General features: G+C 36.4%; 1 protein-coding gene across 2 annotated transcripts; it reads left to right on the top strand.

Moving 5' to 3' along the window:
* The first annotated feature begins 7774 nt into the window (after positions 1-7774).
* On the top strand, positions 7775-18957 carry LOC107002454 (ribose-phosphate pyrophosphokinase 1). Of its 2 annotated transcripts, XM_027912365.1 has the most exons (10): positions 7801-7969; positions 8074-8268; positions 14076-14137; positions 14274-14522; positions 15267-15410; positions 15574-15741; positions 16599-16668; positions 17140-17221; positions 17699-17858; positions 18562-18957. In XM_027912365.1, the coding sequence occupies exons 4-10, from the start codon at positions 14289-14291 to the stop codon at positions 18598-18600; spliced, it is 897 nt and encodes a 298-aa protein (XP_027768166.1). In that variant the 5' UTR covers positions 7801-7969; positions 8074-8268; positions 14076-14137; positions 14274-14288; the 3' UTR covers positions 18601-18957. The 2 variants fall into 2 exon arrangements, with proteins under 2 accessions (XP_015055977.1, XP_027768166.1); XM_015200491.2 differs by lacking the exon at positions 14076-14137 and having other exon boundaries at positions 7775-7969; positions 18562-18819.
* The last annotated feature ends 5547 nt before the right edge of the window (positions 18958-24504 follow it).

Here is a 24504-nt window from a genome sequence, read left to right as displayed (position 1 = left end):
TATCAGTCTTAATGGTCGACCAACTAAGCCTTTTTAAGCAAAGAAAGTAATAGTGATATCTCTTGATTGATATTTGGATATATGTTAGATTGATATACCATCTTAGTATCTAATTAGTGATTTAGTTTCTATTATAATTACGTGAAGATCACAATCATTTATTAGTTAATCTTTCCTCAGTTGTTGTTTTCTCTCTTGTATAAATACATATACATATTAATAAAATCATATACTTCTCTCAAGCAAGACTTATATTGTATCCAGAGCCTAAAAGCTTAGCAACGTTTTTCTTTTCGTGAGAATTTGCATCTTTCCCGCCGCCACTAACAATGGTTTCAACCAATGTCTCCACTGAGTACACCTCAACCGCATCTCCTGTTTCTATACCAAATTCTCCCACAATTCTCACCATGAATAGCAATGAGCAGTTGATCAACATCAACGTTGTTGCTCAGGCACCTCTAAAGCTCGACAATGCAAACTACCAATCATGGAGATACCAGTGGGAAACCATCCTCACTGTACATGATTTTCTCAATTTTATTTAACAAACACCAAGTTCAACATGTTGGGTTTTAAAAGTTGTGAATGGAAAATGAAGAGTTGTGACTTTTATGAAAGGTCGCAACTTTTATGAAAAGTTGTGTCTTTTATGAAAAGTTGTGACTTTTATGAAAAATTGTGATTTTTATGAAAAATTGTGACCTTTGTGAAAGGTGACGACCTTTCCGAAAGATTGTGACTTTTCCAAATGTTTGTGATCTTTCCAGTAAGGCACAAGAAGAACTTTTTTGCACTACCCTTTGTTTTCTATAAATTGAGGGATTTCCTCTCATTTTAAAAATAGAAACTTTGGACTTCTTCAACTACTACTAAATCTAGTATTAGTGTACTTTACTGCCGTTGAGTGGCTCGCTAACACCAGCATTTTGGGTATCAATACACTGGTGATTGAGATCATTCTATCCTGGGAGGACATATTCCAAATCAAACCTCGGATACTAGAGAGTAATAATTTCATTAAGGGGACACTATGCATTCAGTAGGCTTGATCTTCTTTTTGTTTTTCCAAATTCTGGTATGTGTTACAGATTTTATATTTGTGTAAATTTTTGTTCTTCTGTTTTGGTTCTTTACTGGTTCATTTAACTTTGGTAACTTCATGTTTCTGCAAAGTTTCTTGGAATCAGTAAGATTCTTTAAACACAGATTAACTACAATTCTTCTTTAAAAAAATACTTCGTTTATTTTTTTCTAATTTGTTTCTATTCTAGTTTCGCTACTAGTTTTTATTTTCTCTAGTTGTGAAAATCTTCCTAGACTTTGTTGTCTTAAAAAGTTCTTCAAAGTTTTGTTCTAAGTATGTAAGGAATATAAGATGAATAACACAACAACCGTTCCTTTCATCAGAGACAAGACCATCTCATTCGAAGTGCCATTGTTGCCTCTTTATCTCCTAATATTGTTGTCATTGATGCCAAATCTCCCTATGCTCTCTGGAAAAATCTGACGGCAACCTATGAGAAGCCATCACGTGCTCGTGTCATGAGCCTTAGAGAGTCTCTTAGCAACTTGAAAAAGGGTAACCTCTCTCTTACTTCATATCTACAGAAGATTAAACAAATCTGTAGCACTTTAGCTTGTGTTGGCATTCAGATTTCAACAGATGATTTGTTTCTTCATACTCTTCATAGACTTCCATCCGAATATGAAACTATCACAGCAACTATAAGTGCTCAAGAAACTCCAGTGACATTTGAATAACTTCATTAGAAGCTTTTTGATTTTGAGCAGAATCTCATTTGCTCATCTTCCTCTACCACATTTCCGATCACAAAAAATTTTGCTGCTAAACCAAACAACCACTCCCGGTGTGATCATTCTTCACGTCCTGGAAGCAACTTGAATCCTTTCGAATAGACCCGCTTCTTACAATTTTGGTGCTCAACTTGCTGGTCAAAACACTAACAGGAATTGTCTTTGTGTTACTTGCCAACTTTGTGACAAACCTGATCATCACGTGACGCAGTGCTAAAAAAATTATTGGCAATTATCTGTCTAATTAATAGATCTGGATCAAATGGACATACAAGAAATAATGCTCCGTCTCAAACACAACAACCAAGTGTAAACTATGCAACTCTCAACACTAGCAATGATGGAAATTTGCTTGTTGATTATGGTGCCTCGCACCACGTCACACAGGGTCTCCACAATCTATCCTTTACTCAGATTATGATGGCACTGAAAACATTATGCTCGGTGATGGTAAAGAACAGAAAATCATCCATACAGGATCTACTTCTTTACCTTCATCTTCTTGGCCTTTAACTTTATCCAATGTTTTATCTGTGCCTAAGATGAAAAAGAACTTATTTCTGTTCATCAACTTTGTAATGATAATGATGTCTTTGTCACATTCTTACCTTATTCGTTTTTGGTGAAGGACATTTGCACGGGGGCGCCTCTACTAGTAGAGAAAGCTGAAAATGGTGTTTATCCATGGCCTTATCTCTTCGATCGCCAACCTCTGCTCAAGCCATCACCACCACTACAACCTCAAGTGCTTCCAATTGGCATTTGACGTCTTTGTCACTCATCTTATCCCACTCTTCATCAAGTTTTCAAGCTTTTAGATAGTTTATCTTCTTTAGAAAAATCCTTGTTTTTCACTTTGTGTAAATGCAGTAAAATGCATAATATTCCTTTCTACAACCCTACGATAAAAAACAATGCTCCTTCGGAATACATTTTTTTGGATGTTTGAGGTGCTTCACCAGTTCAATAGATGGTTTTCAATATTATTTAATATTCGTTGATCATTACACGAAATACATTTGGTTCTTTCCCGTAAAACAAAAATTTGATGTATCCATTATATTTACTAAATTTAAGAAAGTTATAGAAAAGATTTTTCAAAAGCCCATCATCTCATTCTATTCTGACAATGGTGGCGAATTTATCCATCTTTGGTCCTTCTTTGAAGACAGTGGGATTTCTCACTCCTCCACATACCCTTTAACATAATGCAACCGTCGAACGTCGTCATCGCCATATTGTCGAAACATATATCACCCACTAAACAATGTAAGTCTCCCTTTGAAATTTTGGTCTTATGACTTTACTACTGCAGTCTACTTGATCAATCATTTACCTACCTAAATTTTTGAGAACCATGCTCTCTATTTTCGTCTATATGCAAACTACCAAACTATTCCAAGCTTCAGGTCTTTGGTTGTTTGTGTTACCCCTGATTAAGTCCTTGTAACCAAAATAAATTGCATCCTCGTTCCAACCCATGTATTTTTCTTGGATACTCACAAAATCAAAGTGTTTATCTTTGTCTTGATCTTGTGAAGTCTAGGTTATATGTATCTAGACACGTGGACTTTGTGGAGCATCATTTTCCAAACTCATCTATGGAAATTAAGGCCAAGTGACCTGAGTCTAACACTGTTGATGTATAGATTCCCTCTCGTCACATTATTCCTTTTACATCAAGCCCATGTGGTAACTCATCCCAAGCTATATCTACACAATCGGATTCACGAAGTACCTCTCATGAGTTTGGCACCAGCAATCGGTCTTCATCAGATGAGCCTGAGATTTCCATCACATCTTTCCTAGGTATGTTTTCTTCCACATCATCTTCTACCTTTGCTTCCTCATTCTTATTATCAGTACCAACCCATTCAACTTCATCCTTTCCTTCTTCTGCCACTATACCAAATCACTCCACGGTTACCCGTTCTAAAAACAATATGAGTAAGCTAATTCAAAGACTCAGTCTTAATGCTACTTTATCTTCTAAAGTTGATTTATCCTCTGTTGCACAACCTTCTAAGTTTCAAGTCGCTTCCTCAAATTCCTATTGTAAATCCAAGGCTACCAAATCCTTGATTTCTTTCAATCCAATACTTACACCTCTATTGAATCTATGAGTGTTAGCCAAGCATTAAAAGATCCTAAATGGCGTGCTGCCATGAATAAAGATTTATCAGCTCTTAAGAGTCAAGGCACGTGGTCTCTTATACCTTCAAATCCTCAGGCTAAACCCATAGGGTCTAATTGGGTTTTTCAAGTTAAATACAACTCAGATGGAAATATTAACCGCTATAAAGCCAGACTTGTTGCTAAAGGTTTCTTGCAGCGTCCAGGTGTTGATTATGGTGAAACATATTCTCCGGTAGAAAAGCATGCCATACTGCGTGTTATTCTCTTATTGGCTGCCACATTTGACTAGACACTTCGTCAATTAGATGTTAACAACGCCTTCTTGCACATTACTAGCTGAAGAAGTTTATATCTCTGAACCTCATGGGTTTGTGAATGAAACATATCCCACTCATGTTTTTCGTCTTCACAAAGCAATTTATGGACTTAAACAAGCTCCGGAGCATGGTATGAATAACTCAAATCTTGTCTTATTTCATATGGATTTTTCCACTCTCAGTCAGATCACTGCTTGTTTATATATGTCAAATCTGGAGTTATGCTCTATCTCATTGTCTATGTTAATGGTTTAATTATCACGGGTAATCATCAAAGTTCGATGGAAGACTTTATTAGGTGTCTTGCTAATTGCTTTTCTATTAAAAAATCTTGGTGATTTGAATTTCTTCTTGGGTGATCAAGTTATTCACTCACCTTCTGGAATTTTATTAAGCCAGCAGAAGTATATCTATGAGATCTTAGACCGAGCTAACATGGTTGAAGCTAATCCTATGCGCACAACAATGGCAAGTGGATCTTGTCCCATGAGTAGTGATGACCTTTACTTGAGAATCCTAAAGAATATCAGAGTATAGTTGGAAGTTTAATATCTTCACCTTACAGACCGAATGTTGCCTTTGTTGTAAGAAAATTGTCTCAATTTACAAGTGCTCCAACAACTACACATTGGGCTATGGTCAAACGAGTCTTCGCTATCTTGCTGGAACACCTGTTGATGGTCTATTTCTTCAAATAGGCAAGTCACTAAATCTGCACGCCTTCTCTGACTCAGACTAGGTAGGTAATCATGATGATCGCTCTTATACTACAACATACATTGTGTTTCTAGGCTCCAATCTGATCTCATGGAGCTCTAAGAAGCAAAGAGTTGTTGCTCGCTCGTCCACAAAAATTGAATATCGTGTTATTGCTTCAACATCAGCTGAAATTTGTTGGGTCTGTAATTTGCTTCAGAAGTTATATATTTTTCTCAAGTAACCGTCAGTTATCTAGTTGTTAGAATATTGGTGCTACCTATGTGTGTGCTAAACCAATTTTTCACTGCAAAATGAAGCACATCGAGATTGCGTGTCATTTGGTTCACAATCTCTGCCAACACGGCCTGTTGCGTGTTTCTCATGTTTCATCTCGAGATCATATGCTGATCTTCTTACTAAGCCACTTCCAAAAGCTCCATTCGAAGCACTACGATCTAAGATTGGTATATCAAACCGATTGACCATCTTGCGGGGCCATATAAGTGATATCTCTTGATTGATATTAGATATATTAGTATCTCATTAGTGATTTAGTTTTTATTATAATTGGGTGAAGATCACAATCCTTTAGAAGTTGATTCTTTCCTTAGTTGTAGTTTGATCTCTTGTATAAATACACATACATATTAATAAAATCATATACTTCTCTCAAGCAGTAAGACGTATAGAAAAGAGTGAGGCAAGGGGATCCCCTGTCCCCCTTCCTTTTTATGATGGCTATGGAATACCTTAGTAGACTTCTTTAACAACTTGGACACAACGCTCAATTTAAGTTTCATCCTAAATATGGTAAGATGAATCTCATCCATCTAGGATTTGTTGATAATCTCCTGTTATTCTGCAAAGGAGGGTCAGTATCTACCCAATTATTGTTTGATAGTTTCCGAGGGTTCTCAAAGGCATCAGGTTTGGTAGCTAACCTTAGACAAAGCTCTATCTACTGTGGTGGTATGTTCAGGGCTAAGGAATAAGAGCTTATTTACTTACTGGGATTTGGCGAAGGTGATCTACCCTTTAGATACTTAAGGTTCCCTTAAGTTCTAAGCGAGTATCTATTGTTCAATGTCAACATTTGCTCAAGAAAATTTTTGGGAGAAACAAATCATGGGCTAATAAGTTTTTGTTATATGGAGGTAGAACCCCAGTAATAAAATTCGTGTTTTTCTGTGATTAACGCTCAAATACACCTCATCCAATACTAGGTTTAGGCAATCGTAATCTAGTATAAACCCAACAAAGAGTTGGGGTTGGTATCACAGGGAGTGATACAAATTTGAATTTAGTAACAAAGTTATAAACGTGGTCTAATCAATTGTAGGATTAGAAATTATCGAAATCGTTTAGATAAATCAAAGGGGTTGGCAATGAATGTTGCATGGGGGGATAAAGTTTATCAATTAACAACCACAACAATTAGAAAAACATGGGAACAATCAAGTAGATAAGGAATACTTGGGGATGTGATCGATTAAAGACTAAAAAAATGAGAAAATTGTACAAAATAACAAGCTATTAATTCAAATTAAATTCTATAAACACAATTTCATTTAATTGTAATCCGTAGTAAACACTTGTCATTTGCCTGTCTCGTCTCCCTGAGAATCTCGTCCACCATTCTCCCTCGCTTCTCTCATTTTATACAAACACATATGTATAAATTGTGTTTGTGTTTGTATAAAGTGAGAGAAAACTGTACATACAAATACATATTTTTTCATTCTATACACTTATAATTATACAAATACAGGTCTTTCCCTACCAGTTCTCTTTTGTCTTTATCTTTTTCTCGCTTTATACAACACAAATTATACAAGTTATAATGTATAATTTGTGTTGTATAAAGGAGAGAGATTTGATAAACAAATATTTTATTTCGATTCAATTGTGCTCAATTCAAATTGGAAAAATTACATAAATTAATACATTTTAAAAAATAATTACTAATTTTAGTGATACTTTTTGTTTATGACCATTTATAGTAATGCTTTGTTAAATCTGTAATATGTATTAAAAGTGAATTATGTATGCAATATATATTAGTTAGAATTATTTTTTTGGAATATATCATATGTTTGTTTGGTAAAAAATTGTCAAATTGTATTATAAGTGTATTAAAATGTGTGGTAAATGTATTATTCATCATTTAAATTTGTATTATATGTGAATAATAAATTGTTCTTGGAATATGCATTAAACTTGTACTATAAATGAATTAAAAGTGAACAAGTGAAAAAAAATATTATTGCTATAATGGTAAATATTTTTTTATTATAGTATATTTATGTAAGTTTCCCATTCAAATTTATGCAGATATACAAACATAATCATTGATACATATACATAGTTACATATATACAATTATCTAACTGATATATATATGTGCTTTTATACAAACACATGCCTGCTTGGATTTATACAAATCTAATGCTCCACAGCAAACCCAAAATTTATTATGGAACACAATTATGCAATCTATAACTATAACGTACAAATATAATCTTTATGTTTGCTAAACCTAAAATTTACTTTAAAAAAACCCTTCAACTAATATTTCTTTCTTATTAGTCTGTTATCATATTTTGATTTAACAATATTTTTACATTATATGATATGAAGTTAAAGATATGTTAAACATATTAAAATGACCTTTAATATGTAGTATTAAACATATGAATTATGATATAGAAAATAGAAATTAAATAAATATTTTTTTTAAGCAAACTTAAAAGAAAAAAAAAGCAAAATAAATTGAACAAAAGAGTACATGGTCATTCCAGGCATCGACTATTTCTAAACCGAGTGGAATGTCAAATTGTGATTGCTACTGAGATATTTTTCAAAACCCTAAAACCTGTACCCCTCTCTCTACTCCTTTCTATTACAGCTCACTGACAATGGCATCTTTAGCTCTACCTGGAAGCTTTCTTGATGTCAACAAAACCTGCCACTGTAGATATGCTGCTCGAAACTCTATTATAGTAAGCAATTTCTCTTTCATTTTCCAAATTACTTTATACAAGAGATAATAATTTACTCTATTCTGACAACTATACGTGCTTCTCTTAATTGTTGCCGCATTTAGAGGTGTAATGTGGCGGAACCACTTATGTTTAACAAAGAGAATGGGAGACCAGGCATGCCCCTCCAGGTTAATGGAGATCCTTCATTTTCTAATCTCTTGAACGCCAATCAGCTAAGAAGATTTCCAGTTGCACACGGTCACACTGATACCAGACTCCGTATTTTTTCTGGGACTGCCAATCCTGCACTTTCTCAGGTACTTATTTTATATTTAGGATTTCTGTTTAAAGGTGACTGAGATGGATACATAGTGCAGCAACTAAAGTAAAGGAAACATAGTGCAGCAACTAAAGTAAAGGAAACATAGTTTTGAATTTAGGTATTGCTTATAAGAAATAGGCTGTACTCTCAAGTTCAACTGGAGTATAAGAGATCTAGTTGTTACTGGCATGTGATTATCAGATCTTAATTGAAGTCGCTAGACAAGAAAATGAATTGAAGTTTAACATGAAAGATCATCACTAGATTGTTTAAATATAGTCTTGATCTCCATTTTAGAGCCGACGGTCTATCGGAAACAACTTTTCTACCCCACAGAGGTTAGGGTAAAGTCTGCATGCATCCTATCCTCCCCAGAGGCCCGTACCCAACTTGTGGGACTACACTGAGTATGTTGTTGTTGGAGTTACTGAAACTTTAGTTAGTTTAATATCCCCTACCCACAGTCCCACTTGACTCATCTTTTAGAATTCAAAATTCACCATGGAAATATGCAAAAAAAACTGAAATTTGTATTAAGAAGAAGAAGGAGAAAAGAAGAAGAAGAAGAAAGTTCAGAGAGAAAAAACGTGATCTCTGCAAAATGTTTATACACTCTTATATCTTGTACATCTGTGAATTGATTTATTTATACTAATCACTAATTGTAATTAATCAACTTAACTAACTACTCATTGTTAAGTCTAACTAATAAAGAAACTAACTAACTAATCTGTTATGTAACTAACTAATAACTAATTGTAGTAACTTCTTCAATGTACTGCAATACAATTTGTTAATTACTCAACACCCCCCCTCAAGCTAGGAGCAATGAAAATAATTTTCATTCCTAGCTTGGAAAGAAGATAAGAATGTTGACAAAAAACTAAGCCTTTAGTGAGAATGTCAGCCTGTTGCTTTGAAGTACAAAGATGATGAAGTGATATCAAACCAGTGTGTATCCTTTCGCGAATGAAGTGACAGTCAATATCGATATGCTATGTGCGCTCATGAAAGACAGGATTGGAGGCGATCTGAATGACAGATTTGCTATCACAATGTAATGGTACAGGAAGAGGAACCTTGACTTCAAGTGCAGTAAGTAAGCCTACAAGCCAGACAATTTCAGCTACAGTGGATGCAAGGCTGCGATATTCAGCTTCAGCTGAGCTACGCGAAATAGTGGATTGTTTTTTTGACTTCCATGAAATAGGTGAAGAGCCAAATTTGATCAAATAACCAGTAACTGATCGACGAGTGTTGGGACATGAAGCCCAATCAGCATCAGAAAATGCAGTTAAAGTGGAATCACAATATGAGGAAAGAAGAATCCCTAGACCTGGAGATTTTTTAAGATATCGAACAACTCTAGCAGCAGCAACCATATGAGATAACTTTGGAGAATGCATGAATTGACTCAATGTCTGGACAACAAACGAAATATCAGGTTTGGTGTGAGTTAGATACAACAATCGACCAACAAGTCTTTGATAGGAACTGATATCAGTAAGTAAAGGATCATCCTTAGTACCAATAAGACAATCAAGATCAATAGATGTAAGTTTCTCATGTAGCTCAAGTGGAGAATTAGCTGGCTTGGCTCCAGATAACCCCAAGTCAAAAATAAGATCAAGGGCATATTTCCTCTGGTGCACGACTATGCCTGCTGCACTTCTAGCAAATTCAATCCCTAGAAAATATCTGAGCTCTCCAAGATATTTGATTTTAAAATGGGAGTGCAAACTGATTTTGGTGTCTTGAATCATATCCAGATCATCACCAGTAATTAACAAATCATCAACATAGACAAGAATAATGACAATCTTCCCTGCAAATTGTTTAATGAATAAAGAATAATCCAAAGGACTTTGAGTAAAACCAAAAGAGAGTAAAGATGTGGTTAATTTCACATTCCATTGCCTCAAAGCCTGCTTCAGACCATAGAGAGATTTGACTAGTTTACAAGCATGAGTAGCTTTGTAGTTATCAAAAAAACCTGGTGGCATAGTCATATAAACTTCCTCCTCCAAATCACCCTGCAAGAAGGCATTGTATACGTCCATTTGATGAATGGACCATTTTCTGGTAGCAGCCAGGGAAATCACAACCCTCACAGTAACCATTTTAACCACAGGGGAAAATGTGTCTTGATAATCAAGACCTTCGAGTTTGCTATAACCCTTAGCCACCAATCTTGCTTTGAATCTGTCAACTGTGCCATCAGCTTTATACTTTATCTTGAATATCCATTTGCAACCAATTGCTCTTTTATCCGTAGGTAAAGTCACAATTTCCCATGTGTGATTATCTTCCAAAGCCTTAATTTCTAACTCCATTGCCTCAACCCATCTAGGATCCTTGGCAGTCTGAGCATAAGACTTAGGTTTTATATCAGCAGAGAATTTAGCAATAAAACTAGGATAAGTAGCAGATAATGAATCATAGTTCATAACATCACTAAGAGAATATAAACAAGTAGAATTAGGAGTTTTGTGGGGTACAATAAAATCTTTCAACCAGATTGGAGGCTTGGTGGATCTTGTGGATTTTCGAGATGTAGGAAAAGAAAGAACCTCAGATGAAGAAAGTGTGGAAGTGGTTTGAAACTTAGCTGTAGACTGAATGTCAACATTAGTAGAAGATGGTTCAGCAGAAGAAGAACTAGAAGGATTAGGATGTTCAGGAATGAATGGTGTAGGTGTAGGAATAAGATTAGAAGAATCAAAATATAGGAAAAAATCATGATTTGATGATATAGAATGAAGCTCTGTAGGTTCTTTAGATAAAAATGGAAAACAAGATTCATGGAACACAACATCCCTGCTGATAAAGACCTGTTTCTTATACAGATCATACACCTTGTAACCCTTTTGATATAAACCGTATCCTAATAATACACATTTTACAGCTCTTGCACTAAATTTGTCCTGTTTAGGCATAACAGTTACATAACATAGACAACCAATGACCTTCAAGTGTGACAAAGAGGGTACTCGACCATAAAGCATTTCAAATGGTGATTTATCTTTCAAAACAGTAGATGGTACTCTATTGAGTATATATGCAGCTGCCTCAACACAACAACCCCAGAATTTGGATGGCAAATTTCCTTGAAACTTGATGGCTCTGGCTGTCTCCAAGAGATGTCTATGCCTCCTTTCCACCACTCCATTTTGTTGTGGAGTATATGGACATGAACTTTGGTGCAAAATGCCATGAGTTTTGAATAGTTCACCACAAGTATTGTTAAAAAATTCTGAACCATTATCAGTTCTGAAAATTTTGACATGTTTCTCAAACTGATTCAAAATCATAGCAAGAAAAGTTTTGAGTATACTAGATACATCACACTTGACTCTGAGTAGAAAAACCCAAGTCCATCTAGAGTAATCATCCACTAGAGTAAGAAAATAGTTCATGCCATTATAGGTAGTAATCTTGTAAGGTCCCCAAACATCCATGTGGATCAATTCAAAAGAAGTAATAGATGTAGTAAGACTGTGTTTGAAAGGAAGTCTAGTTTGCCTGGCCATAGGACATATATCACATTGGCCTAATATACTACTACATGTATTGGAAATACTAGGAAGTTTCTTCAAGACTGGTAAGGGTACATGACCCATTCTTCTATGCCAGATATCTGAGTTTGGCAGCTCCTGTGCAACTAGAGATTGACTGGTAATTGAGTTTTTATTGACTTTATGTTCTTTCAACAAGTAAAGTCCATGTTGTTCTCTACCAATCATCTTCACCCTCCCATTGGAGAGATCCTGAAATGCACAAAAATCAGGATAGAAAGAAATGCAACAGTTCAACTATTTAGTAGCTTTAGAAACAGACAGTAGATTGGACTTAAATGTTGGCACATAGAGCACATCTTTGAGAACATCACCTCCTGCTAGATGACTGTTACCAACATGTGTGATATCAGTAGAATCCCCATTAGGTAATTGCACTTTTCCTGTGTTTCCTACTTCAGTTCCAACAACTAATAAATGTGAGTTACCAACCAACCATATGATTGGTAGCACCTGTGTCAATAATCCAATTAGGATTAACTTCAGATGTATGAGAAGAGATACCTGCCATGTGTGCACTAGCCTTTTGTCCTCCTTCATTGTTTAGCAATCCCAAAAGTCGTGTGTATTGCTCAGGATTGAACATAGGAGTTGTAAGAGATGTTGCTGGTATGATAGTTGGTGTATTCCCTTTAGTCTGTACTAAATTACTACCAGCATGTAGATCTTTTCTTCTTGATTTAAAATCAGGTGGATAACCTATCAGCTTATAACATTTTTCCTTCAGATGACCAGTGAGTTGACAGTGGCTACACTTCATTAGTTTGAAACATTTATCTCTAGTGTGTCCTTGGACATGACAAAAATCACATCCAGTCCATATTTCTTAGGCTTAGTACCTGAACCTCTAGCAGTGAATAAAGCAGTAGGATCCATACCTCCACTACCTGCTGTAATTTTCCGAGTTTCATCTTGTAAAACCATTGCATAAGCTTGGTTAACATTCGGAACATGAGATTTCATCAATATCTGATTTCTAGCATTAGCATATCCATCATTAAGTCCCATAAGGAACTGTAACAACCTTTGGTATTGAAGATGTGTTGCATAATCTTTGGATTTATCGCAGTCACAACAAGGTGGAGTGAATCATACTCATCCCAAAGATCTTTCAATTTAGAGTAGTAAGTAGAAACAGACAAAGTACCCTGTACTAAAGAGAAAATGGATTTGTCCAATGATTCGTGATGCAGTAACTTTATCAAAACGTTCACGTAAATCCTCCCAGATCATATAAGCACTAGATTGAAATAGAACTCCATTAATCAGATCTCGACTTACATTGTGCATAATCCATGATTTTACAATTGAATTGCAACGATCCCATAGCAATTCATAAGCAGGTGCAAAATACCTCTGTTAATAGATCCATCCACGAAACCAAGCTTGTTACGAGTCAACAATGAAAGTTGCATAGTTTCACGCCAGATTGAGTAGTTTTCCATCCCAACAAGTGGCATACCAATTGACATTGAGCTGGGAGCATTAGAAGCATGAAGAACCAAAGGATGATGGTAATCAATACCAAGCTGATCCTTAGATCGATTAGAATCAATGACAGTAGTACTGGTATGAGTATCAATGACAGCTTCGTTAATCTCCATCAGAATCAAGCACAAATTTGCAGAAAAAAAAACAGTAAACAAAAGGAATATCTCAATTTCCAATCAATCCACGAAGGAAATCCCTAGATTCACTTGATTAAAGCTCTGATACCATGTTAGAATTCAGAATTCACCATGGAAATATGCAGAAAACAACTGAAATTTGTATTAAGAAGAAGAAGGAGAAAAGAAGAAGAAGAAGAAAGTTCAGAGAGAAAAAAACGTGATCTCTGCAAAATGTTTATACACTCTTATATCTTGTACATCTGTGAATTGATTTATTTATACTAATCACTAATTGTAATTAATCAACTTAACTAACTACTCATTGTTAAGTCTAACTAATAAAAAAACTAACTAACTAATCTGTTATGTAACTAACTAATAACTAATTGTAGTAACTTCTTCAATGTACTGCAATACAATTTGTTAATTCCTCAACATCATCTAAGACAACCTTTAAAGTTCTGAAGGTTATAAGAAAGTTCGACAAAACACAATGCAAAACAACATAGTTCCACTCTTTTATCATATAATCAAATAAAAGAAAGAGTATTGCTAAAATACAAGTATTTAGTTTTGCTTGGTCAATAGCATATGGTAAATACCCTCCTTATTTGCAGATTCGAGTTATCAAGGACTGTTGAGGAAAGGTCACACATGGACTCCTGGGCAAGGGGTTCCTGTGAGTTGGATTTTACTATATCAATGAACTAATTAGTAAATAAAATCTTGCTTAACTATCTTAGCTTCTGGGATGATATCATTGTGTCTATGTTTTCTTATGCGTCATTACTGATGGATTGCTTCCTGTTCCATAGGAAATTGCTAGCAACATGGGTTTGGAACTTGGAAAGATAATGATAAAACGTTTTGCTGATTGCGAGATTTATGTCCAGTTACAAGAGAGTGTTAGGGGTTGTGATGTATATCTTGTCCAACCTACCTGTCCTCCTGCTAATGAAAATCTGATGGAACTCTTGATAATGATTGATGCTTGTCGTAGGGCCTCAGCCAAAAATATCACTGCAGTGGTTCCTTACTTTGGGTATGCCCGTGCTGATCGTAAGGTATTTTACGCAGCTTCCCATAAAATGATAAATGAATGGTCGAGTATGTCATAATTCTTTTCCAATGAAAACTTATTATCTCATATTGAATTTTGTTGCTAAAAGCTAAGGTGGTAAGATGGCGATAAAAAATGTTTAACAGATTGAGTGTGACAAATAGGTAATGTATATTTTCTTAGTATGGCCCTAACCTTGATTAGTTTAACTACATAGTTGATAAGATTAAGTATGATGACTTTTCTCTAACTATGATGTGATTGAATATGTCATGAATGCTTATTTTTGAAGCTATTTCTGTTTTTGATCATGATGAATAAGAGTTAGGTATTAGAAGACGTATTCTGGTTATTCTTATTGTTGTTGTTGTATTATTAACATTATTGTTATGTTCAGAAAATCATGGTTGTGTTCGGAAAATCATGGTTGTGTTCGGAAAATCAATGGCATGTTCGCATTTTTATCCAATGAATTTCTGTTTCCAATAGCTGGATAGGCCGAATGGAATCACCGATCTAGATAGACGGATCATTCACTCCCAGTTCTTTGAGGGGTTGCTTGCGACGTAGCATTAGCTAAGCAAGAAAGGCCAGGTCGAACAAAGTCCGTCCTTGGGTGAAGATTATCGGATGGAACAATGAAATTGGTTGGGGGAGGGGAACTTGAGCTTTCTTCTGGTCAGTGATAGGGGAAATCAACTCAAGTTATTAACTATCTAATTCATTCAAATACCCAATGGTTTTGCAGACTCAAGGTCGTGAATCAATTGCCGCCAAACTTGTAGCAAATCTGATAACAGAAGCTGGTGCAGATCGAGTCCTTGCTTGTGATCTCCATTCTGGCCAGTCAATGGGCTATTTTGACATTCCAGTGGATCATGTACCTGGCCAGGTAATTTGTCCATAGCCACAACATTAACTTTAGCATCAATAGTGCTGGTACTAGGTATGATGTTACAAAATGAGAAAATTTGAAGAGAAGACTTTCCTTTCATTGGAAATTGGATAACGTGGATTAATTTGTATCCTTATTTCTTTTGTGTTTGCATGTATAGCCTGTCATACTTGACTACCTTGCGAGCAAGACTATCTGCTCTGATGATCTAGTTGTGGTATCTCCTGATGTTGGGGGGGTTGCAAGGGCAAGAGCTTTTGCCAAGAAGCTGTCTGATGCACCCCTAGCTATCGTGGATAAAAGGCGTCATGGACACAATGTTGCTGAGGTAATCTGGTTTATACTATTTTATTGAGGTTTCTTTTACACCCTCAATTCCCCCCCCTCCCCCCCCCCCTTTTTTTTTTTTTAAATTCTTTATAGATTGCATTTGAGGTTTGTTTGGGATATTTCTTGTTTTGTTGCTATAAACTCTTTCGTGAAGAACAAACTTCTAATAATTTCTATGTTTTATTGTATATCAGCTTTACACTGAATTATTAACATGGGGAATTCAAAATCTAACACTGAATTGTTAACATGCTAAAGATGCTTGTAATTTGGGCAACATGCTAACTTCCGTGCTATTGCTTAGGATGATATTTTTGTGGTTCTATTTTTTAAAATTTTTACTGGGTATGTTGTTGCAATTTTATTTAAATATTTCCTATGGTGATTTACAAATTAAAATTGCAAGTTCTATTAAATGCATGGTTGCTATTAAACTGTCGAAATAAGATTTGTTAAAATGAGACGGGTTGAGTATTGAGGCTCATGTTCTTCTCACTGCGACAACTCGCAACTTAAGCATCACTTTTCAATTTCATATACAACATGACTCCTCTTCACAAACATTAAAGGTTCTTCATCCCTGTTTTTGGGAATTGAGTTCCCTATCTATGTTTCAGTCCATATAAGCCACCTACTATGCCCTTTAACTATTTAGTTAGCTCACCTTGTTCGACATTATAATTCTGTCTGTCTATGTATCATTACATATTCTGAACATGCTAGACCAAGTACTGGAATCTTTTTACATATGACATCGTAAATGCATGTGTCAGTCCTTTCATACTGCATAATTTTATTATTTGTACCAGTTAATATGTTTTTCTGTGGGCACTCACTTCTGCTCTCTGACCACAGGTAATGAATTTGATTGGTGATGTCAGGGGAAAAGTGGCAGTTATGGTTGATGACATGATTGATACGGCTGGTTAGTATTTTCCTTTTGTTTTCCCTTTGTGGTCTTATTTTCTACAGTTCTTTCTCCTTTTTTTGTTTTGTGTGAAAGCCATTTTGCGTCTGCTTTAGTCTGTTACAGGGTTTTTCAATTTTATTTCAAGTTAAGTTAAATTATAAAGCAAAGATCCTCCAATAATAATATGTCAGTTTCAAAAAAGATCCTCCAATATTATTTTCACCCCTTTTGTTCGATATGAGGCGATGTCTCACCATTAGTTATTTTCAAAAACTGTTATTACATGTGATACCACTTGCTATTAATTGCTTAGGCATTGTTTTGATATGCTCTTCTTAAAGTGATTTTCTAGTAACCAAATATCCCGTTTCATTTTTTTTCCCCCGTTTCTTTCTTGGCTGGGTTAGTTGGTTTATAATTTATGAGACTATTATTCCTAGTCAATCTATAAACATTTTGACGTTAATACTGCTAATTGTTTTGCAGGTACTATTGCAAAAGGAGCTGCTCTTTTGCATCAAGAAGGAGCCAGGGAAGTTTATGCATGCACGACTCACGCGGTTTTCAGGTACTTATGTATGTTTTGCCTGAATTTGGAACGTTGCATCGATCCTGAGTTTGCTACTTCTAGTGAAAAAAGTTCCTCAGCATGAACAGTCTGGATTTTTTTAGTCACATCTGTTCCTTAGTTAGTGGTGATGAAGATGTGTACTGAGGGATCTTTGTCAATATAAGATGTGTACTCAGTGGATCTCAAAAATGTAAGCTCTTGTTCAATTCTTGGAATTATGTCAATTTCCTTTGAGAAGATAAAAGAAACTGCATCAATTACTAACAGAAACGTTTTAGGGAAAAAAGACAACTTTTTCATCCAAATCCTGCTCTTCTTAATTAGATAAGTCACAAGGGAATTTGAGCATTGTTTGCATTATGTCCTTCAATAAATGGCTTTTGACTTTAAGATGCTAAGCTGCCCAACTTTGCATGGTACTTGAGATATATTGCAGAACTTGTTTATGTTGAATCTTAATCTAATGTTTTGCAGCCCTCCTGCAATAGAGAGGTTGTCGAGTGGACTGTTTCAGGAGGTAATCATCACAAATACCATCCCGGTTGCAGAACAGAACTATTTCCCCCAGTTGACCATCTTATCTGTGGCAAACCTCTTGGGTGAAACCATTTGGCGTGTCCACGATGACTGTGCGGTAAGTCTAAGCTTGAATTTTTAGATGAACTTCTTAAAGAATGGTGTTAATACTCTTCCCTTAGTAAGTATTTTCCTTTCTATTCCGAGTTGCAGAATAATGCTCTAAGAAAAAGGGTGTTTTTTATGTTTACCAATTCTCCGAAAAAAAAGGGTGCTTTTTTGAGTAAAAAACTAGGAGAACAAAAAAATCATTCCTCTTTTTTTAAAACAAAAAAGTAGAATGACATTCTTAAAAGGACTTGGAGAAACAATCACACATATTCTGTTTCCTTGTTAACATTATCAAGTTTTGCAACTGCTTGATTTAGGCTACATCCTTTTACACGATCCTTATATGATTTTGAAATTTCTCTTGGAAAATCTGGTTATATTTAAACTTGCAGTAGTAACATAAAACTCCACACATTATGATCTACGAGATTCTGAAATGGTTTAGCATGAGTTAGGAAAGTTAAATAACTCTAAAGGCTGTGTAACACTTGTATGATTTTATTAACTTTAATTGAGAATCATAATGCCAGCAAGACTTGGAGTATCCCTGTCAGTATTATACATTTTAACATCTCTCAAATATTTCCATGAACTTCAATCTAATTTCAGTTTCATGTTTTAGCTTTAATAGTAGTGTCTATATATATCCTTGAGGAGAATGTTCAGTATGAGTTTTAGCTAACCTTGCCACTCTTCTTTGTACTTGTCAGGGAGGCTTTGAGCCTTACTCAAATTTGGGCATTGATTAGTTAGTTCCCATTCATTGGCTGTCATGGAACTGTTGTCTATAACTTGAAGCAGAATTGTATATCCAACAAATGTCCATCCAGTAACGAAGTGAGAATTTTCAACTGTAAAAATCTTGCTTGCATATTGTTATGTTGTAAATCTTTCAAGAGGTGACTTGAGTTGAGTCCCTGATGTAAATAAGCTTTGGGATGAGTTCTCTTTCTTTTTTATTTTTTTTATTTTTCATGGTGACTAATACCTCCCATTCTGAAATTGCTGCTACCTTAGCATCACACGACACACATATGTACATTTCTGGCCAAATGACTGATCAAATTAAATTATGAAATGTGACACAAATATGTTACCGTTTTGAATAGGCTGAACTTGTTGGCGGCCACCTGAAGTTGACATCAACTGGTATCTCAATTGAGCTTTGTTCATTTTAAGCACCTCATGTCAAGGTCTATTGTGTCATTTTGACACTTTTTTCTGAGTTGGTATGTGTGTATAGCATTGCTTTAGGGTGTGGTGAAAAGCTTCAAATTAGTAAATTTTTATTTTTTTATTCCTACTTCATTTTCTCTCCTTCCGACCCTTCCTCCACAACCCATCACTGCCACAACACCACCATCACTTGATACCAAAGATATATTTTTTTCGAAGAATGTGGAAGTATTTATCTTACTTTACAATGGCATATAGTTCCATATGTAGTCATAGCCTTGTAGTAATTTCTAGAGTTGAATGGTGTGAGCTTACTTCTTGAGAATATTAAAACCTGGGCAATTATTGTTTTATGGATTCCCAGGTGAATGTGATGAGTCCAAATCAACATATTCGACTATCTCCTCAAATGACTCATCATCATGACCATTGCTTGTCTGTGGCTCCGTGATGCTTTGTTCAACTTCACTTTGTTCTCTTTTTGCTATCTTTCACGTTCAAGTGTTTTACCTGTTCAATCATCAACAAACACATCATATCCACATAAAACTACTCCAGTTCTAGCCTTAATCCTTAGTTTTGAGCGTCAAATGTGCCAGTAGTCCATGATACATCACAGGTCCAAAAAGTGGACCACAACAAGTTGTCTCAAAGGCAAAAGACAAGTTAACATATGCCTAGTCACAACAAGTTGTCTCAAAGGCAAAAGACAAGCTACATATGCCTAGTGCTCACTGTCGTCTCCGATATCCACAAACTGCAAAAGATGGAAAAAAACAATAATCGTTGGTAGCTGGTACTAGGCACTGCACCACAAAAAGATGTAGAGTAAAACATAAGCACCAAAACAAATGTACTCCGTAGGTATCATACTCTGACTGAGCAGAAAAGGTAAAGACAATTTGATTAGATAGAATCTAGAAAGAAACAAAGACCAAAGTGGATAAGAATAAGGCACACGACGAGCATACCGAAAGTAAATATAAGTTCAACTAAACTAAACATAACTTGACCCAGTAAGTCCAAAAGGCTCACTCATGTGAAGGTTAAAATAAAACCCAAATGGGACCCCATAAGACCGAAAAGTACATAGAATAGCTAAGTTCACAAGACAAAATAGTATCCCAAATCTAAATCAAAGACCATTAGTCATCATCCCAACCCAAGAAACAAAAACCTATCAATTCCCCAACCCAGCTAGCAGGAGTGTCTATCAACTCAACCAATTTACTCCTAGCTCAACTAGCAAGACTAACAATCAACCTAGGCTTCCCAATCTTACAATCAAGTCCTAGAGGCGTCAACCGCCAAGCTAGCAAGAAAGTGTCGGGGCATATCAACTCTGTAAAGGATCTGAGATATCCAATCCATCCAGCTTGCTAAGCCCACTCCTAGGGGGGTCAGTCCTCCATCTAGTAAGAGTGCCTGGGCACACATCAGCTACGAAAAGGTTCTCAAGTAGGCTCTAAGCCACCGTGGGTCAACGTGCACTCTCAATGATATCATAAAAGGCTCAAAGACATAAGCACTCCAATCCCGAGAGAGCACACTATCTCGTGTAACACGTCATAGCCCCCAAAAAAGGAAAGGAGACAGAAAGGCTATCAAGAAGCATAAATGCCTAAGATAAGGCTCATACTATTAGACCCAAGTATGATATTCCAGTTTACAACGACATAGTCCATCTAAAATTTGATATGCTCAAATTACACCTCCCTAAAGAAGTATAAGCGATCGTATCAAGTAAAGAACTCAACTAGAAGGTTGGGCTCAATCCCACGAGGAAAATGGTTTAGACTTAACTTTAATAGATAATTATTGCTATTTAGTCAAGTTCTTTCCACAAGCAAGTAATTAAAGGGGGGGAGGGGGTTTGTGACAAAAATATTTGTTAGCAATTCTAAGCAAAACAAGTAAATAAGAGCGAAGACTCAGTATTTATCAAGTTATGAGAGAAACTAGGGTGTAAGTGTTCCCCATAGGATCATAACGTCGTATTCATAGCTATAACAATTCTTCCCTGTTGATTTGCATGCAAAGTGATAAGTTAGGTATCTCTAAATCCTTGGTCTGACATTTAGAGAATTTCACCCTGCGCCTTGGTCCGTCTACGTGTGTATACACTACTAACCCTTACTTTTACCTCATATTAAGCATCATAATCGATGTATGGCTTAGTTGATACTTCGCACCAATCAACACTAGCCTATTAGATAGTATCCCACTAAATCTATGTTGATAATTCATTTCTTATTAACTACTTCATTAGTTCGGCAAGTAGCAAGAAGGCGAGTTTTAACGTTGGCCCCAGTTAAAAAGACTTCTAAATGAAAGAATTATCAATACATGCAAGATCCTATTTGAGAATTGTTATTTAGCTTTGTTTACTTTGTTAATTACCCATGGTTCCCACAACCCTGGTTGTGGATTTAGTTAACTATGCTAATAAGAACACAATTCATAGTTGTTAAGAATGAAATCATGAACTTACTTTGACAATTCGAATAAAATCCAGAAAATCAACTTGAATTAGCAAGAAAACCTTGAAAACCAAATCCGAGAATTGAATTAATGCTCAAGTTTGCAAAACCCAATCTCCAAACACAAACTAAAACAAAAGTATTGTCTAACCCCAAAAACGAGGTCTTAAACCCTATTTATAGAAAACATTGTCCTACATTAAAAGGAATTAAAATAGGGAAAGTTGTCCAAAAACGCGGCTGTAATCAACAGCCCCCACAGACGGACCGTCGACTGCCTCCGATAGTCCAGACTTAGAATCATTTTTCGTCCTTCAGATGGCATCCTCTTTGAATCAATCGACGGATCAACAACACGGTCCGTCAATGAGTCTACGGTTTGTCGATGCCCTCCGTTGCTCCATCTTTATAATTTTTCCAACTTCCGGTACTGGACTATCTCTGATCTTATCGACGGTTGAACAGTATGGTCCGTCGATCCTCTTCGTAGCCCCACACTTGGTCAGATTTCCATGAATTTTCTCCAATTGCCTGAATTTCAGTCGACGGTCACCATCTACGGACCGTCGATGGAACGACGGACATTCGATGGCGTTCGTGGGACGCTTCTGCACTTTATTTCAGCTGCTTTCTACGTTTTTTTTTCTGGACATCTTTCCTGCAAAACAAACATAAAAACATATTAAACTACTACAAAAAAGGCTCTAGACACACACAACTGGAAAAAGCATTGAAAAACACCATGAAACCACGGTACATCACCACCCTCAACTTATATTTGTTGTTTGTCCTCAAGCAACACAGTATGACTCAAAACAACACTTCGTACAAAAGTATACTCTTTTAAGCTCTCGCAATCACATGACTTTCAATCCTGATTTTTTCTTTGCCTTAGTGCATGTTTACGCTCTTAGGTTTGACAAGCTAACTCATGTGGATCAGACCATGACACAAACACACCATGCACAGATACCTCTACTATTTTGCCTCTAACCAAGGTACCAACTTTTCGACATTGCAACTAGTGCCCTTACTTCAAAAGAAATCCTCTTTTTTCGCACAATGATTTTTGCTTTGGGTACAAGGATCTATATTCAACACTCGCACTCAAAAACAAGTTCATGCATAGCTAGTACTTGTCGTCATAGGCTTGCCCTTATTTTCATTGCTTAAGTTCACCACACTAGACTTCTAGGATCACGATAGGACTTTCATGGCTTGTACGTAGGTTCAGGGTCAGGTATGGTACATATGGGTACATGTTAGTGACTTTTTGCCCTCCTTGACATTACGACCAAGCTTACTACCTCTTCCATTGTCTTTTATGCCCTACTTTTCTCCTCTTTTCATCTTTGTCTTGCTTTACCGTTTCTTCTTTGTGGATATGATTCTCACCTCATTTTATTCACTTTTTTTCTTTCTTTTATCTACTTTTTCCATTTCAACTCATTTAATTTTTTCATAATTTTACCGAGTCACATCTTTTGCTCACTTTCTCTTTTCTTTTCCACATTAAACTCTTTTCATACCCAATTTCGGGTCATCACTCATAATAGCCACCCTCAAGTTGTGCTTTTGCCATGAGTGAAGGTACACATTACCCAAGGTTAGGTCAGGGCCAAGACAAGGTCTGTTTTTGTATTAGCCACCCTCAACTTAGGCTTTTGGTCTAAGTCGAGGTGCACATGTCCAAGGAGGGACCAGGGCAACACATTAAACCAGGGAAGGTGAGTTGGTGAAAAAAAGAAAGGTGTATTATAGACTCAACAAATTTGGATCAAAAAGGGATAATTCTTTCGTTTGGTTCATTTCATTTTAGGCTAGATGTTTGCTAATTCCAACAAGGGCCTATGATCCTTTCCTAGTCGTCTAACACATATTCCTTTTGCACAAATTCCTTTTGCAGAACCAACCGGGCAAGTTCTAATTCGGCACCAACAGTTGAACACTCAAACTCCTCACGCTCTCTTGACACTTCCTTGCCCTATCAGATTATCAGTTTTCCCCGTTTAGGTGTTAGTTTGAGGGTCATGCAGTGGGTGCATGTCTATGTCATTATTAGAGCCAACACATTCAACTTATTATCACCTATTCATGCAAGCATTTTCTTAGGACGGGATATCATTCATACTTATCTTTCATTCTTCATTTTTTGTGCTTTTATACTTTGTATAAGTTACGACATGCCAGTTTAACAGTAAAGTAATCAGTCTCTTGGGTCAAAAGAACACATGCATGAAAACCCTGAAGAGAGGATCATGAGTTGGGCTCTTCAGACTTTACCCAAACACTCACTTTCCATTTACTCCACCCCCAACAAAATAGCATGCAATCTCCAATGCATAAATATAAAGACAGGGTGGTAGGTGAAACAAACTTGAGGCGCATAGCGCTGACGATTAACAAGTAGGCAGGTCTAGTTTCTCGGAACCCGCAACATCAGTAGCAAGGCCACCTTAGTGGTGCCCACAACAATCTCAGCACCATCAGTGGTGCTTTTCTCACCAACCTCTGGTCTGGAACTAGATGCCTCAACAGCTATCTCTCGATCCCTCATTTGACGGGTCTCCTCATCAATCAAGGAGACTCTCCTCGCAGCCTCAAGGTCCGTCCGCTCCTTCTTCCTCGCATAGACATCCTCTCCCTCAGTAGTGCGTCTAGAACGGTAACCCTTAGCACGACCACGTGGCTCAGGAAGCGGCTCAGTAGGGGCTGTCAAAAGTGCACCAAACACAGTACCCTCCGTTAGCTCGAAGGGTGCAGTCTCGGGCTCAGTCCCCCTCATCTCTAGAATGCTGTCTACATCTGCCTGCAAACTTGCCACAACCTCCTGTAGAGTAGTCAAGTCAATGGTGGGGGATGGGCGTGCAAGAACCGCAACTTAAATGCATCAAGGCGCGGGTGAACCAACTAAATCTTCTACTCCGTCTGCTGGGCCACCCTCTTCTCAATCTGGTCCTCAGCCTCGCGATAGACTTTTGCATCCAAGGCTATATG

Source organism: Solanum pennellii, chromosome 10 (genome assembly GCF_001406875.1).
Source record: "Solanum pennellii chromosome 10, SPENNV200".
NCBI lineage: Eukaryota > Viridiplantae > Streptophyta > Magnoliopsida > Solanales > Solanaceae > Solanum > Solanum pennellii.
Note: the sequence above shows the minus strand (reverse complement) of the source record. Positions and strands in the feature narration are given on the sequence as shown.